The sequence below is a fragment of the Cryptotermes secundus genome, unplaced genomic scaffold (genome assembly GCF_002891405.2).
Source record: "Cryptotermes secundus unplaced genomic scaffold, Csec_1.0 scaffold1230, whole genome shotgun sequence".
NCBI classification, from domain to species: domain Eukaryota; kingdom Metazoa; phylum Arthropoda; class Insecta; order Blattodea; family Kalotermitidae; genus Cryptotermes; species Cryptotermes secundus.
Window position 1 is genome coordinate 1232815 of NW_019743170.1, and position 16655 is coordinate 1249469.

The window sequence follows — 16655 nt, forward strand, 5'->3', positions numbered from 1 at the left end:
CTACATGAGAGAGGAATCGAAAACAAATAATATTTAAATACACTTTAATTTAACTTTTATTTATGTACGTTTTTGCTCATAAATTCAGGTGGGAAAAAGGTTTATTTAAATATTGTTCAGAATAATAGACTATAATTAGAATGCTCAAGTCAAGGAGGATGAGGTGGGCAGGGCATGTAGCACGAATGGGAAGAAGATGAATGCATATAGGATATTGGTGGCAAAGCCAGAAGGAAAAAGACCACAGAGAAGACCAAGGCGTAGGTGGGTGGATAATATTTAAATGGATCTTTGAGAGAGAGGATGGGATGGGATGGATTGGATTGATCTGGTTCAAGATAGGTACCAGTTTATGGCTCTTGTGAACACGGGAATGAACTTTCGGGTTCCATAAAATGCTGGGAAATTCTTGAGTAGTTGCACAATTGGCGGCTTCTCAAGAAGGGCTCAGCCCCATGAGCAAGTGAGTGAATGAGTGATAAGAGACTTCGGCGATGTTCGGTTATGTTCGGAGAATCACGATTGTTCGTCAGTCATTTCGTGTATTTGGAAAGTGGTTATCGAATGCTGAATGCAGAGCTCAAGAATTATAGGAAAAATGCGTGTTTAATGTAAAATGTATTTTCCATTATCTCTACAACGTTTACCCCAAACACTTTTCTTTCCCGTGATTATTTTGATAAGTATGGACCAGATGTGTATAGAAATGTAATTCTTCAAGTAAATTTCCAGAAAATATTGTCTCATTTTAACAACAAAATTTGTTTTACTTCGACAAATTTTATTAATAATCTTGGCTCCCAAATATTATGAAATTTCTTTCATGTGCGCTTGATCAATTTTTTGCTTTCCTTTTTTTTTTAAATAAAAGGAGGCTTATGAGATCACATTATTTCTCTATATTTATGTCCCCCCCCCTTAATTCCTGAAGACATAGCATAGCAATATATTGCTACTGGTCTTCACCAGCAGAGTTGATCCTGATTTCGGGCCCCGTCGAGACACATGGTAAAATGTTTGTTCGTTCGTTCCAAGACAATTATTAATATGTTTGGAAATGGGGTTTCCTCTTCGACGAGAGGATGGGATTATCTGAATAGACGCCACGTTTGTTGCATCCTAATTTCGCACGAGTGTACCTGCACTCAGGCAGTGTCCACGTAAGGGTACTTCTACTTTATGGACACCACACACGCTCTGTTGTTCTGCTATAGAGAATAACATTTATATTACATATGCGGATACGTTTAGCGTCAGAGGAAAATAGGATGTTAGTTCTTCCAAAAATTTCTGATTCAATGACGGACAGGCGGACATGAAGAGCGAAATTAATTGTCGTTAGGAAGATCTGCAAACGAGCCCCAAAACAAATGCTGCTCCTTGACAGAAAATACATTTCCTAGCAGAAGCGAATTGGATAATTCTGTTCAGGAAGAGTCCCTGTATATTGTGAGACTCATATGAAATACGCAAGTAGACACTTGACGAAGAATATTGAAGCAGGAGGCAGATATCACGGTTCCCTGAAGACAAAATACAGAAAATAACACTAGAGGAACAAGACCAAAGACATGAAGTCAATGATTCTTTTTTCTCGGACGAAAAATTTATGCAATCTTTCATGTACGTGACAAATGTGGCAGCCTTGAGTACAAAGCTTCAGCCATTTTTAACAAGGTTGTGAGGCCCGTCGACGGAAAAAGGCAACTCTTAAAGAGCGGACAACCTACAGTCACTTGCCTCTTTGCTAATCCAAGTTCTCTCATTGGATTACTTGCATAATTTTTGTGAGCAGTGGTGATCACCTCATTCACATGCGCAGAACTGGAAGGCCGCTCAAGGTGAAACAGAGGACGTAAATTGTTCAAACATAGTGCATGGACACCAGACATGGCCGTAACGTACAGAAAACAGTTTGACATAGTGTGTCGACACTACAAATGCCCCAAAGCGCAGAAAATAGTTCTAACATACTGTGTTAACATCAGGCATGGCCGTAAAGTGCAGAAAAAAGTCCTGACTTAGTGTGTGTGTGGACGACAGGAACGGCCCTAGTGTACAGAAAATAGTTCTGACATTGTGTGGACATGTTCCAAGTGCACAGAAAACAGTTTTGACAGTGTATGGACATGTTCCAAGTGCACAGAAAATAGTTCTGACATAGAGTGTGGACATGTTCCAAGTGCACAGAAAGTAGTTCTGACATAGAGTGTGGACATGTTCCGAGTGCACAGAAAATGGTTCTGACATAGTGTGTGGACATGTTCCAAGTGCACAGAAAATAGTTCTGACAGAGTGTGGACATGTTCCGAGTGCACAGAAAATGGTTCTGACATAAAGTGTGGGCATGTTCCAAGTACACAGAAAATAGTTCTGACGGTGTGTGGACATGTTCCAAGTGCACAGAAAATAGTTCTGACATAGAGTGTGGACATGTTCCAAGTGCACAGAAAGTAGTTCTGACATAGAATGTGGACATGTTCCGAGTGCACAGAAAATGGTTCTGACATAAAGTGTGGGCATGTTCCAAGTGCACAGAAAATGGTTCTGACATAGAGTGTGGACATGTTCCAAGTGCACAGAAAATAGTTCTGACAGAGTGTGGACATGTTCCAAGTGCACAGAAAATTGTTCTGACATAGTGTGTGGACATGTTCCAAGTGCACATAAAATGGTTCTGACATAGAGTGTGGACATGTTCCGAGTGCACAGAAAATGGTTCTGACATAGAGTGTGGACATGGCCTTAATATGCAGAAAATAGTTGTGACGTAGCATGTAGAGTGTACAAAATGGTAAAAGAGGTAAGAAATATTGTAGGGAGAAAGAAAATTTATCATGGAATAAAGATGTGGTGAAGGGAGTTATAGGAGAATGAAGGAAAGAAAAGAAGAGAGAGACAGAGAATGAAAAATAAGTAAATGGAGGAGGTACATAGGGAACGGAGAAGAAGGGGTCAATGACGGAAATGATGACAGGCGGGGCAGAAAGAGACAAGACAGAGACAGACAGAATAAAGCAGAAAACAAAGAGCAGCAAGGGGGAGAAGTAAAAGAGAAAAAATTGATCGATTCGTAGTCGTTAATTGTTCACTTGCACTTAATAGTAATTTCTTGAACCCAATAAATTTATGCAAAAGCTTGGTTGGTGGAAAACTTTCGGAAAAGGATCGAGTTGGAAACATAGGTGTAGATGGGAGGATAACATTAAAATAGATATTATATAAATATATTGTGAATTAGACTGAAATTCCATGCAATGAGTTGGAGTCGAACCCACAGTTGCATGCTGTCATCTTTTGGTACGTGGAACTCGTGTCCAAATTGTCTTCGCCTTCCATATACATTCTGTACATAAGAACAAACTCCGTGGCCTCTAGTCCGCAAGCGACTATACCGAGCGACCGCCGCTTGTCGACGAAGTTAGTGCCAACTTTAGCGGAGAGAAAGTGTCGCGTGGTCAGCGCAACGGATCCTCACGGCTTTTAATCTCGGTTTTCTAGACCGGAACCGCTGCTTTTCCATTCAAGTATCTCCTCAATTTTCCTCACGAGGCTAAGTTGACCCCGTTCCAGATCCACTAGTTCTCAGAAAATCTGTTAGAGCCGGGAATCGAACCCGGGAGCACTGCAGCTCTAGCCAGGAGCTCTGACCACTAGACCACAGAGGCGGTCATACATTCTGTACATCACGGAATAAAGGGCTGTTGAATAAAGATGAATTTTGTATGATTTCGATGGAAGTGGTCGTATACTAATCGTGAAATTTTTCAGCTAGGATAACTGATTATCCGACAGAATCAAGGAAGAACGTTGAGTTTTAGAGGTCTGTTCGGTTTGTACGTGGACTGTACACGCTGCAAGGGAAACCACACTGAACTGAATTGTTCAGTGCATGGGAAGTTTCAGATCTGGAACTGTTGACGTCTTGAAGTGTCTTTCTGTTTCACTATTTAAGTTTACACAACTTGACCCAATGTACAACCGATTATTTCTGCCGTCCAGAAAGACTGCAGACAGATCTGCATCGGCTCAACACCGTCATTCATCACTGGCGTGTAATAAGTAGTCAGAAGGTTCTAACGGCCCAAGATTTGTGTTACTGAAACGGTCGTTAATTAGTGGATCCTTAGTGTATGGGCACCGCCGACATGTTCTGCATACTTACTTCGGAACTGATTATTACGCCTGTAGCTGCAGCTGGACTGTCCTCATGGTCAAAGCCACTCATACTACGTGAAAATATACTGTGACATGACGGCTGAAAGCCGGAATGGTGGAGTCTGAACAGACGTCCATTGCCGAGCAACGGATAGGAAATCACGTTCCCGTTTTAACGAATAGCAGAGAACGAGTCGTTATGTTGTATTTTAGCGTCCTGTTGCACTGATTTTCATCCACGATACGTATGTAATGGCCGTCTTGTAGTGCACTCAATTTCATATGTCGCTTCTTACTACATGTTTCGGCAACATAGTGCCATCTTCAGGTTCGTTATTTACGCTAAGCTATTACATTGTTTGCCATCTTGTGTCTTTCATAAAATTATATAAATTTATTATTACAACGATCGCAGCCAAAAAGGAAGGACACATCACAGACACAGTACACACAGAAACGACCCCCACAGTGGACGAACCATACTATACACGAGTTTGAATTAGATATATAGATGAATAATCTTAACAAGTTTTAGTATATACAAATTTTATTATAGTTGACGAATAATGTACTTTCTGAATAATTTTATGAAAGACACATGATGGCAAACAATGTAATAGCTTAGCGTAAATAACGAACCTGAAGATTGCACTATGTTGCCGAAACATGTAGTAAGAAGAGACATATGAAACTGAATGCACTGCAAGACGGCCACTACATACGTATCATGGATGAACGAGTCGTTGCCAGGTAGCAAGTTACTCAAAACGAGATGTTTCTTAGCAACGGATAACATTTAGAAAAGCAAACCGTTGCTTGGGACATAGGACATGGCTATCGAGACAAGGCATTCATGAAGAACAGAAATGAAAATCTTTGAGACGGAGACTTCTATTCGGGCCGCGTGGAAGATATAAAAGGCAATGCATTTCGTGAATTCGAGAATACCTCCACCGTGACCCTGCGAGTCGTAAGCGGGAAGGGAAATCTCAGTTCTGAGACAGTAAAATGTGGTCGCGAGTTCCAAGGGACTTGGACCCGAGAAAGACTGCGCTGGTAAGAAACAGCAGCATATACAAAAGACAGACCTGTCCTCTCGTCAGAGAGGGCGCCCCAGAAGAACAGGATCGTAACTGTTAAACAGTAACAAATATCTGATCATGAGCCCCAGGAAGGGGCTCGACACCAAGACTTACTGACTGGCCGTCAGTCACAATGTGACTTTGACTTGAATTCAAGAGTGAGAGATTCTTCAGACAGATGTCGTTGAGAAGGAGTGCAATGTGTGAGCTGTTATAATGAACTGTAATTGTAAGGTAGGGCGAATGTACCCAATTATCAAATCCAGAACCCATTATTATTAGTCACGCAAACACCGTATACATGACAATAAATTCATGTGTATTAATATGCTTAGAGCTATTCCTAAGAAGTGTCAGTGTCAGTCATTGTGATAGACTGGGCCGATTCTAGGAGACGAATGTGTAAACATGCTCCAACCAACGAGCATCCAAGAATACGTGTATAGGGCGTCCGTTGCTAGGTGGACACGCCTGACAACAATACATGATATCCGTTGTTTGGCAGCGATGCGTTTTGTGTGGGTGGTCCGTTCCGAGCCTATATAGGGATCGATGTACACTGTTCGAGAAAATTCGTCAGGAAGACTTCGTTCAATGCAGTTCAGTAGTTGATGTACTTACGACGTGTAAATGATCGTATCAATTGAATTATCGAATCTGGAACCAATTATTTACTGTCGCGTTACGAAGATATACGTTACAATATGACGGTCAAGGTATATCACGGCCATTCCATTTCGGAGATTCGAAATAAGGTCCGAAGTGAGAAGATGTCTGCTTCTTAAGTATCGAAACTCTATCAAATACACATAGTGCTACAAAACTAACACAAATATACAGAGATATTGGGTTTTCGGACTTTATCCATTGTTCTGGTTTTTAAGATAACGAAGAAAAACACGACGTTTCGGAAACTGGATCTGTTTCCGTCCTCAGGTGAGGGAAAACACCTATTCTGTTGGGTCCCTCAGAAAGAGCTAGCTTCAATCAATGATTGTTTTTCTTAGTTATCTTAAAAACCAGAACAATGGATAAAGTCCGAAAACCCAATATCTCTGTGTGTTATACACCATCGTCAGAATCCTAAGTAACTAACTCAAATGTCCTCATGGTCAAAACCCCACCATCAGTTTCTCCTATGCAAAGGGGCGCCTTGCAGTCTTGCGACATCGATCAGATAGTAGTTGGGATGTTCACTCCTCTGAATTGGATTACCTTCAATTTAATGTAATGAGGAACGGGGTTAAAACGAATTTGAGGGTAGGAAGTGTCTCTGATCTGCTCCATACGGATGTTACTCTACAAACCAAAGTGACCGCTCGGCTCACTTCGGCTCCGCTAAGCACGTCACCGCGGGGAGAGTGGCGGGGTGATGACTCGCCTATTACGAGAGCGCTACGTTACCGCCACGTGCCGCTGGGGAGGTAGGGGTCCTCCGTTGCGCAACATGTCACAATATATTTTGAAGATTTGAGGTTTTCACGGCGGTGACTATGAAGAAAGCAGTCTTCTGGTAATTGGCACCGTGTATATGTGGTGTTAACCAACGTTTCGGACGAACGTATCGCCTCCATCTTCAGGGAGGAAGATGAAGGCGATACGTTCCTCCGAAACGTCGGTTAACACCATATATACACGGTGCAAAATCCCAGAAGACTGCTTTCTTCATGTATTTGGAAGTACGAGAAACTTGGCATACAATTCTCTTTAAAGCACTTTACTAAATTAATTAAAATATTACAGCAAGTACGAAGTCAAGTAAATTCGTGAAACACAATAAACTGTTCTCACTTCTCCTTCTCTTACAATTAAATGCCTGAACATGTTTATCACTTACTCATTTTCATGGGAAAACTTTGCTTGTATAACGTAAGAGTTACTGAAGGAGAAAGTCTTGTACCATCGTGTTCAGTAAGTGATCTTGCAGATTGGATAAAAAATATTAATATTCCGATAAAAGAGACTCATAATCATTTCTTTCAATAATGTACTGAAATATGATACAGAGTAGTCTTCTAGGCGGATACCAACGTTGCCTCCATCTTGAATGTCATTTCCATTCTGATATTATAGGAGGCAGCATATATCTCTGCAAGGTTGGTACCCATGTAGAGGTTTACGCGATGTCAGAACGGAAACCGTACATTCGCTGTAAGTAAAACCCCAGGAGTGAAATTAAAATATCCTTGGCTTATGAAGTATTTGAAATTACATACAAATTTTATAAATTCTAATAATTAGAAGTGGTTAGAGCTACTGAATATCGCGCACTGATTATAAATCTTAAATATCACATCCATTATATTGCCAATAATATGCTGAGATACAGAATCATAAGCCTGCTAGTGCGTTAGCGCCTGAAGAAAGTTAAAATTGAAACTTTAACATGCACAGTGCTGCATGTGCCACAAGAACTATATGGTATGTACGTAATAATGTATATTCATGCGTAAATTACGTAACACACTTTCAGTTATTCTTAACAAGTCTCTGTCCACTAGTGTATATGAAGATCAACGTTCGTGGTTCTCATTCGTTCTATGAGACTTGAGCGTTGGCATGGAGTCACGCGACGCCAATTTCTCAGAAGTCCGATTTCCCTCAGATGCTCACAGTGCTGTAGCAGTAGCTCAACTGTACTCATGGTTAAAGCCCCACGCCCAGTTTCCTCTACCCAAAAGCGCAGGATGTTTCTGAATGCGCCTTGCCGCGTTGCGTCACGGATGAAATCGTCAGTGAGAATGTCAAGTCTTTTGCACTCAAATACCTGCAGATTGACGTAATGTCTCAATTTGCGAACATCACTTTGATAAAAAGAATCCCCTACTAATTTAAATTCAGTCAGATTTCTATAATGAGGAAGTTCTGTGTCGATTTCTGAATTTTCATTCAATAACACAAATGTGCAAGCTTCCAGAACCAGGCTCTTCAAAGCAGAGCACATCATGACAATGTTGGAAATATTTACGTTTCGAATATAAAACAGAGATAGACTGCTAAGCCTGGTGCCCATGCCAACTAGGACCTCGGTCAGATTACAGTTTTCAGAGTTTCCTACCATAATTTGCAGGTTAACCAATCTGGTGAGTGCAATGAACTTTGTCAGATTTTGGTTAAAGGCATACACTTTGACTGTTGTGAGGTTAGGACATTTCTGTGTCATATTATCGATATTATGAATTAACCCAACATACTGCTTTATCGTATTGAGTTTCTCTTTCGATATATGATCGAGAACATCACATGTCTCTGACATCATGGCGATATTACTAATATTCGGTAATTCTGAAAGCAACGAACCATATAGCTGATAACTAATGTTTGTGTACAATAAGTGTACATATTCTAATTTTTTTAGTTTCATCAGGTGTTGCACGGATGTGTCTGTAACAGCACGTGAGTATTTGAGGTTAATCGTCTTCAGCTCAGTGCAGTGCAGTCCCAGCTCTTCCACCACATCATCAGTACAGTGATACTCATATTGGAAGTGCTGCAGATTCTTCAGATGGTGGATGTTAGTGGACATGAGCGCCGAATTGTCCGTTTCAGTTTTAGAATCAAAAGCTAAAATAGTTAACTCAGGTACACAGTCCAAAGTCTGGATGATTAATCTTTGTGTAAAACTGGAATATATATGTTTCATTTCATATTCTGTAGTGTTACTAAGCAGCACTGTCCGAAGAATTTTTACACACACAGAATTATGCATCTCGTTTTGATTCCACGGGGCCAAATTCAAATCGTTACAACTGTCATAAGAGTTCGTGATCACTGCAATAGTCTCCTTCAGTATGAGAGTGGCTTGGTGAACTGAAATTCCTGTCAGCAGCGATGTTAGAAGTTCGTGAACCGTGTCACAATCAGCCGTCACATTCTCCCTCTCCGTCACATATGCCATAATGCCAGCGGAAGCTGCCTGGCGCAGTGCTGTTATCCATGACTCACATGCACAACGTATCATCTTGACCACTCTCAGCAGAGCCAGGTCTGCCAGAGTCTTGGGTTGTTTCCGTTTAGGCATGGTGCTACCTGTGACCTGAAAATATTTTAATGATCATGAGGTAGTCACGCTTGACGTGTGGGACCGAGTACCCATCCTTCGGTCATTCTTTCTTCCTCTAAAAACGTGTATATTATTAGAAGATATAAAATCTAAGTGCCCGGATAAAGTAACGTTTAGTCGTCTACTATTAGTTGTAAGTGAATACCTTTGGATCAAATAGTGATCAGATCAATAAAAGTAAAAATATATAATCATTACCGCATGTAATTAAGCACCCAACAATTCCTATATATGGGAACGTGGAGGTAAATCTCCACACATCCTGTGAATTGCATACCGTAGTAGTTGGTGAGAATGTTCAAGTTAAGGAGGATGAGGTGGGCAGGGCATGTGGCACGAATGGGGGAGTCGAGGAATGCGTGTAGGATATTGGTGGGAAAGCCAGAAGGAAAGAGACCACTGGGAAGACCATGGCGTAGGTGAGTGGACAATATTAAAATGGATCTTAGAGAGATAGAATGGGATGATATGGATTGGATTGATCTGGCTCAGGATATGGACCAGTAGAAGGCTCTTGTGAACACGGTAATGAATCTTCGGGTCCATAAAATGCTGGGAAATTCTCGAGTAGCTGCAGAATTGGCGGCTCCTCCAGAAGGGTTCAGCTTCATGAGTAAGTAAGTAAGTAAGTAGTTAGTGAGAATATTGGAAAATCAGAAATGGAAAGACCTCGGAGCAGAGGTGGTGAGTGATTAATTTCGCACTCCGACCGTATTACACCCGGAGGAAGAGTCTTATTAATCTACTAATAGGAAATGTGAGTGGGCCCAGATTTGGTTATGGGAAAGGCGAAGAGAAAGGTATCTCTTGCACCTGCGAAGAATTGAACCATGGCGTTCGGCCTGTCCACTTTTCTACCATACAAAAACCTTCCCCATGTACCGTTACGCGGAAAATTTTGAAGACGCGACCTTCATGTATTATCGTGAATTTCCTGTCCAACTGACACAATCTAAACTAAGTTTACACTGAATATGGATTTTCCATAAAAATTGTAAATTAAATATAATGGAAAATTTTCCTGATTTTTCTGCTTAAGAACGTTGTGACACGAAACACCCATGAATTAAAGTAATTTAAATATATTTACATAAGTATATATTATGTTAAGTTGGCTAAGTTTCTCAAGCTGACATCCAAAAAATGGAGCGGAATTAGGGAATAATGATCAGTGATGAATTTTGACTGACTTGGTAGAAGGCCGTCTTGGTCTGACTGAGGCAAATCCCGGAATTTACGTCAAAGGACTAAGAGAATCTATGAAATTCTTCAGTAACCATAGCCGATTATCTGACAACGTCGAACCAAGCGAATGGGAAAAAGTTACCCCGACAGAGATAGGTTAGGTGTGTACATGGAGTGTATAGACTCTAGGGGAAATTACAGTTAACTCAATGCGATGACGCTGATTCGGAAATGCTGACTTCCTGAACTACCGTCCTGTTTCAGTGTTGAACTTTGGAACCTGCTGGTTAACATTAACTGCCTGAGGGCCTGAACCACTACAGAACGAGTTAGTGGCGGATCAATTCCATAGTCCGCCGCTGACATATAATAAATGGACTCAGTTCAGAACAACAGATTTTGTCTATTATGGGCGGAGTTTGTGTATCTGTTTCTATCATTGGATAATTAGCTAGTTCTTAATATGCAAAAACAACGGAAAGATCTGAGTACATGTTTTGGGATGAATTCTTTCGCCCGATCCGATATGTTCACTCAATTTTCCTTATCAAGAAGGGCGTTACGTATTTCCATAAGACGAGACTTGCTGTGCAAACATATAAAAAGCACTAGAGAATCTGGAAAAATTATGAAGGGAAGAGAATATTCGTGGCGCTGATCACGTAAATAATTTTATCTTCCCAGCTTAGTTCCAGGCCGGCTGAATAGAGTCTATGCAGTCTTGTCAGTACCATACGCAGGGAACATGTCGCAAACAATTCATCTTCACTTCACAGCTCAGATCACAATTCACAGTTACTGAAGCGAGAAAAATGTGCAGTTTGGCAGAAAGAGCACGTGTTCTGGCGCCCGGAATGACCAACGTGCCCACAAGAGGCTTGGGCTTTGAAGAAGAAAGTAAAAGAAAATATAAATTGGAGAGCATTTTCGATGGGGTGGTGTTCAAAATTTAACCCTATTGCGTCGATATTCGACTTAAGTCTTAGAAGCATCTATGAAGCATTACGGAGACATTCGACTCGATTCCACGTCAAGACAGAATAATAGACCGTGTCATAGCTGAAGCGGTTAGTCGCTGACTTCCAACGGCGGCGGCCCGGCTCGATCCCGGGTCTGGTCAAGTGGGATTTGTGGTGGACAAAGTGGCGCTGGAATGGGTTTTCTCCCGAGAAATTCGGTTTCCCCTGCTAATCTTCATTCCACCAAATTCTCCATCATCATAATCATCCGGGCAGGTACAATAGGGCAATCAGTGGCCGCCGTGCCGAGTGGACCCAGATGGACTCCACCCCCGCACTTAGCGAATTAAATAGAAATTAAAAGACAGAATAATCTCCTCTCTTTGTGTCATTCAGCAGCCGGGATAGCGCAGTCGGTATAGTGACTGGATAGGGGCTTCACGACCAAGGGATCGGAGTTTCAGTCCCAGTGGGGTCTAAAATTTTGTCTTCTCCATATCTTCCACACCGGCTCTGGGGCCCACCCAACATCCTATACTATGAGAACGTGGGGCTCTTTCCCCGGGGGTAAAGCGGCCGGGATGAGAAGCTGGCCACTCACCTCAAACTAGTGTCGAGGTTAAGAAAATATGGATCTTTACATCCTCTCCTCCATACGCCTTCATGGAGCAATGCTTAATTAGTTAAGCTCAGGAATATATTTTTTATGTAACTCGAATCGAGTTAATTAATTAATTAAAAATTAAATTTTCTTGCATTCTTAACAGTTTCACATACAAATCACATACATTAGGAGAAATATTGAGAAAATAATAATGAACTAAATATTTAGGAAATTTTCACCTATTCGAAGAGGTTTAGCTCCTGGGATCTAAGGCCATTCGATCGTTGAAATTCAACCAACGCTTTCTTCTTCCTACTTTCCTGTTCGGCTCATTCTATAACCCTGAAGAACCAGTGGGCATGTTCCGCTGAAATGTAATTTGAAATTCAACGGACTACACTGCTTTTTATCCCGGGAAACAGAAACTATTTGCCTAGCGACCTGTTGCTGCTTTTCAGTGTAAGAATATACCTTGACGAAAAACACTGATGGAAAATTCTTACGACAAGATATATATATATATACATTTAGTTTCCTGGAGAAAAATTTAGTTTATCGCCCTATATGACCGCTTTCGAAAGTTTCAAATAACTGCTCAGTGTATAAGGAATGTTGTACGGTAAGGCAAAGTTGTCCCCGTGCTCAACGAATTAAGCACTACGTCATGAAGGCGTATGGGTGGAGTGGCTGTATAGATCCACATTTTCTTCACCTCGGCACTAGATGGAGGTGAAGAGTCAGCTTCAGGCCCTTGCCGCTTTACCCACAGGAAAAGAGTCCCCGGTACACATTGGATAGGAGGTTGATGGACCCCAGAGCCGGTCTGGAGAATTTGGAGAAGAGAACATTCTTAACCCTAATTTTGTATGGTATGGGGCCAATATGTACACATTTTACAAGAACATATTTGATTTGTTTCTGATGTCGGAGCTTATAATATTAACGAAGATGCTGGTAGTATACACTCACACTAACACTCACGCTTGCACTCATGCCCATATAAAATATTGTTCATGGGGTGCATCTTGTTGCGTGTCGTATAATAACGTTTAATGGGACCGTCTACACAACAGTCATCTCAACGGTCAAATTGATACTGACGTACCAGCATTTGTTTATTTGGTAAAGGCGTCGCTACATGTTTCGACCCTTACAATGTCATCATCAGACGAATCTGTAGAAATGTCATTTTTTTGATTGCTAGTAGGGTGGGACTAAGTCCCTTGTACTGCGACCACTTCTGGCCTATTGTACCAGCCCCAGATGATAGGTGAGGGTGATTGTGGAGCAATTGGTGAAATGAAGATTGGGAGGGGAAACCGAAGTACTCGACGAAAACCTGTCCCAGCGCCACTTTGTCCACCACAAATCCCACTTGACCAGACCCCGGGATCGAACCCGGGCTGCCGGGGTGGAAAGCCAGGGACTAACCGCTTGAGCTATGGCGCGACCCAATGCTATATTTTAAGTCTGATTTTAAATTAGCTCAAAATCTAGGAGACTTTAGGTTGTCGGGTTTTCTGGTGGTCGTTGTTGTGTAGACGGCCTCATGAAAACGAAAATATCCGAACTGCGAAACAGTGCAGCACCAGAGCTTGTGTACGTGGAAGGCTCGGAGGGCTTGGAGAATGTGGCGGCAACAGCAGACCTGTCATTCATATTGCGTGTGAGAAATAAGACGTAACGCTTGTTACGTATTAACGGGTCAACCAATGAAATTTAATATTCTGTGGCCATGTTGTCACTGTGTTAGCACTGCCAACCATATAGTTTTGTTTATAATATTCAAACCTAAATTCTAAAATTAGAAATTTTGGAGATATTCGTTTTGAAATTCAAAAACCAAAATCCTAGCTTTTTGGACTTTTTGGAGAAAATCTGCATGGTTAAGATCGGGGTCTTATTTATATTAATAAATTTCTAAATTTGTCATAGCTGGTGGGTCTGACAACGTGGGGGAACAAATTAAGTATATTTGCGCCAACTGTTAATGCGTGAATACAACCTCACTAATGAAATTTCAAAACGAATTTATGCAATTGGATTTAAAATGAAGTTCACCTAAACAGATTCTCAGCGGGAAGTGTAGGAATGGACATTGAGTGAGGTTCCATGCACTGACATCTTCAGTTTCTGCTCCAGTTTGATTCTTTAAAACTTATACGAGTGTAAACATTAACCAGTTCAAGCAAACAAACAAAGATTGTGTTAGTACAGCAGCCACAGCTGTTGCAGAACTAGCGCTGAAATATATAATCAAATGATTCTCTAAAATGATGTGAAATTGTTGATAGATTATTCGAAAAAGATCTATGCATTGTCCTTGAGTTATATTTCATATACTTCGGTCTTCGCTAATTTTTCTCTTTCCTTCATCAGTAGGAGACCATTCCAGTGAGTCGAGTGCACTGGCTACTTCCGGTTTCCACCGCGTACCGCAAAAAGCACAATAGGATAAACACTGGATATTACAGCAAAAGAGTAAAAAAAAAAATGTAAAAATATCCATCTAACAGGCCGTGCGAGACGTCGAGGCTATCACATTTTCTAGACAATCGGCTCATATATGGTGGCAACTTTTTCAGCCCTACGAGCCGGCCGCTCTTTACCCCCAAGAATATTAATGGTACTCATTTCTGTTAGAGGCTGAGTCGACCCCAGGGCCATAGTGCGGCTGGAAGGGTTAGGTCAATCGAAAAAAATCCAATGACCTCATCGGGACTTGAACCCGCGACCTTCCGGCTTGTAGCATAGTGGCTCAACCAACTACGATATAGCGACAGCACAAAAGTTGTAACATATAATCCGTTTACGATATATTCCGAATGAGAAATCATTGTTTTATTCCGCTATAAAGTTCTCGGAACAAAGCTTAATACATCTGTCCCTGTTTCTCTTCCAACAATGTCCGACCCTTCTTAACTTATGTTACTATATGCTGTTCATATACCACAGTAATCCTGGGGATACAATAACAAGGACATAAAAATATTGTTAAATATCATAATAAATAATGCCAGTCCTTACAGATAATCTTCATAAATTTCTGTAGAATATGGCATAAGTAATACTGAGAATTACTTACTTACTTGCTGGTTCAACGGTGTTTCAGAACCTCGCCCTCTTGAAAGAACGAGGAAATTTCTTTTACTGTTCATTAATGCAATTTTCTTGTGCAGTTCTGATCACACAGACACATAACGACCCGTTCTATATTATTATGTTACACTTACAAGTGGCCACCTTGCATAAGAACCAAGTGTTACCTTACCTCCGGCTGATGTGTACCGTATGCCGTTACTGCACTGACTGGCAGCGAACACTGGTCCCATCGAAGAGTGGTGATGCCGGATCTGTGGTAATGCAAACGAAATTCCCTTCAGAGTAGGGAAATTCTTGTCTACAGTATATTTTCAACACCTGAGTTATGAATGTTAATTATGTGTGAATTTATTTATACCTTTTCTAATTCTGTTCGTTGGTTCTTTGACGTTGCTTTCAGAATATAGGTGTTCTGTTGTGGATTATTCATCAACATTTCATGTATCGAGGGTGTAGCTCTATTTTCCTTGGTTATATATCGACAATTTTGTTTTCTAAATAATCGAGAAATTATTCTGTGAGAAGTAGTGGGTCTGGATCGGGGCCCACTCAGCCTCGTGTGGATAACTCAGGAGCTATTTCAAGGAAATAGCGGATCCGGTCTAGAAAACCGAAATTAACGGCCGTGGGGATCCGTTGCGCTGACTACGTGACACCCTCTATGCGGTAATGTTGGTACTAACTTCGCCGACAAGCGGCGGTCACTCGGTCGGTATAGTTCGCTTGCGGACTACAGTGCACGGAGATGTTTATTTTTAGTATTCTGTACGACTGATTTTATTGGTTCGCAGCTCATGCAGAACTTACTGCAGCTGAGATAAGCAACTACAGCATCCACAGCCCACTCTGGAAAGACAAGCACGCAAGTCTTCATGTAAACGGTTGTTAATACGTTTTTTCTCGCTGCGATTATTAGGAATTTGTTACGAATATGAACACAAAATCATGACAGCAGAAACTTTTCTCGACTCCCTCTTATGGATTGACAACTTGTCCCGAAAGCTGCTATAGAAAGCAGTACCACATAGTACACATATACTTTTAGGTATGTTATTTGACAACGCTGTCAGCAGCGTGACTATACGGCGTTAGTGATACAAAGAGTAATTCGTTATTCTACTAATATTAGTAATTCAAAATAAACGTGTCTCTCCATTAAGACCCATACAGGTCGCTAAAGTTACAACTTTATGTAGATGTCATTTCTTAACAGATTCCAATTCGTATATTTAAACTTGCTTTGGGAAGAAATAAAAGAAAATGAGCATGCGTTTGAGAATCAAAACACGTAAATGTAATATGCAAGCCTGAATCTCGAGGAGGGAACAAAAATTAGGAATGCCATAACAAAGTTGGAGAGCTCAGGCTAAATTTATTGAGTAATAGGAACAGACCTGTAACATCGTGACTAAAATTATAACTGCGATAAAATATTAAGCAGATCCATTTTCAGTCTGACTCCTGTAAATGAGTTTCTTCATGGCCTGGGACACACTGCTGTG

At 41.1% G+C, this 16655-nt stretch overlaps 1 protein-coding gene across 2 annotated transcripts; it reads right to left on the minus strand.

Annotated features, from left to right (window-relative positions):
* Positions 1-7176: 7176 nt before the first annotated feature.
* Positions 7177-15345, minus strand: LOC111874021. Of its 2 annotated transcripts, none has more exons than XM_023869136.2 (2): positions 15141-15345; positions 7177-9276 (listed from the first exon to the last, which is right to left on the minus strand). In XM_023869136.2, exons 1-2 carry the CDS (start codon positions 15207-15209, stop codon positions 7738-7740), a joined length of 1608 nt encoding a protein of 535 aa, XP_023724904.1. In that variant the 5' UTR covers positions 15210-15345; the 3' UTR covers positions 7177-7737. The 2 variants fall into 2 exon arrangements, with proteins under 2 accessions (XP_023724904.1, XP_033611190.1); XM_033755299.1 differs by having other exon boundaries at positions 15137-15345.
* Positions 15346-16655: the final 1310 nt, after the last annotated feature.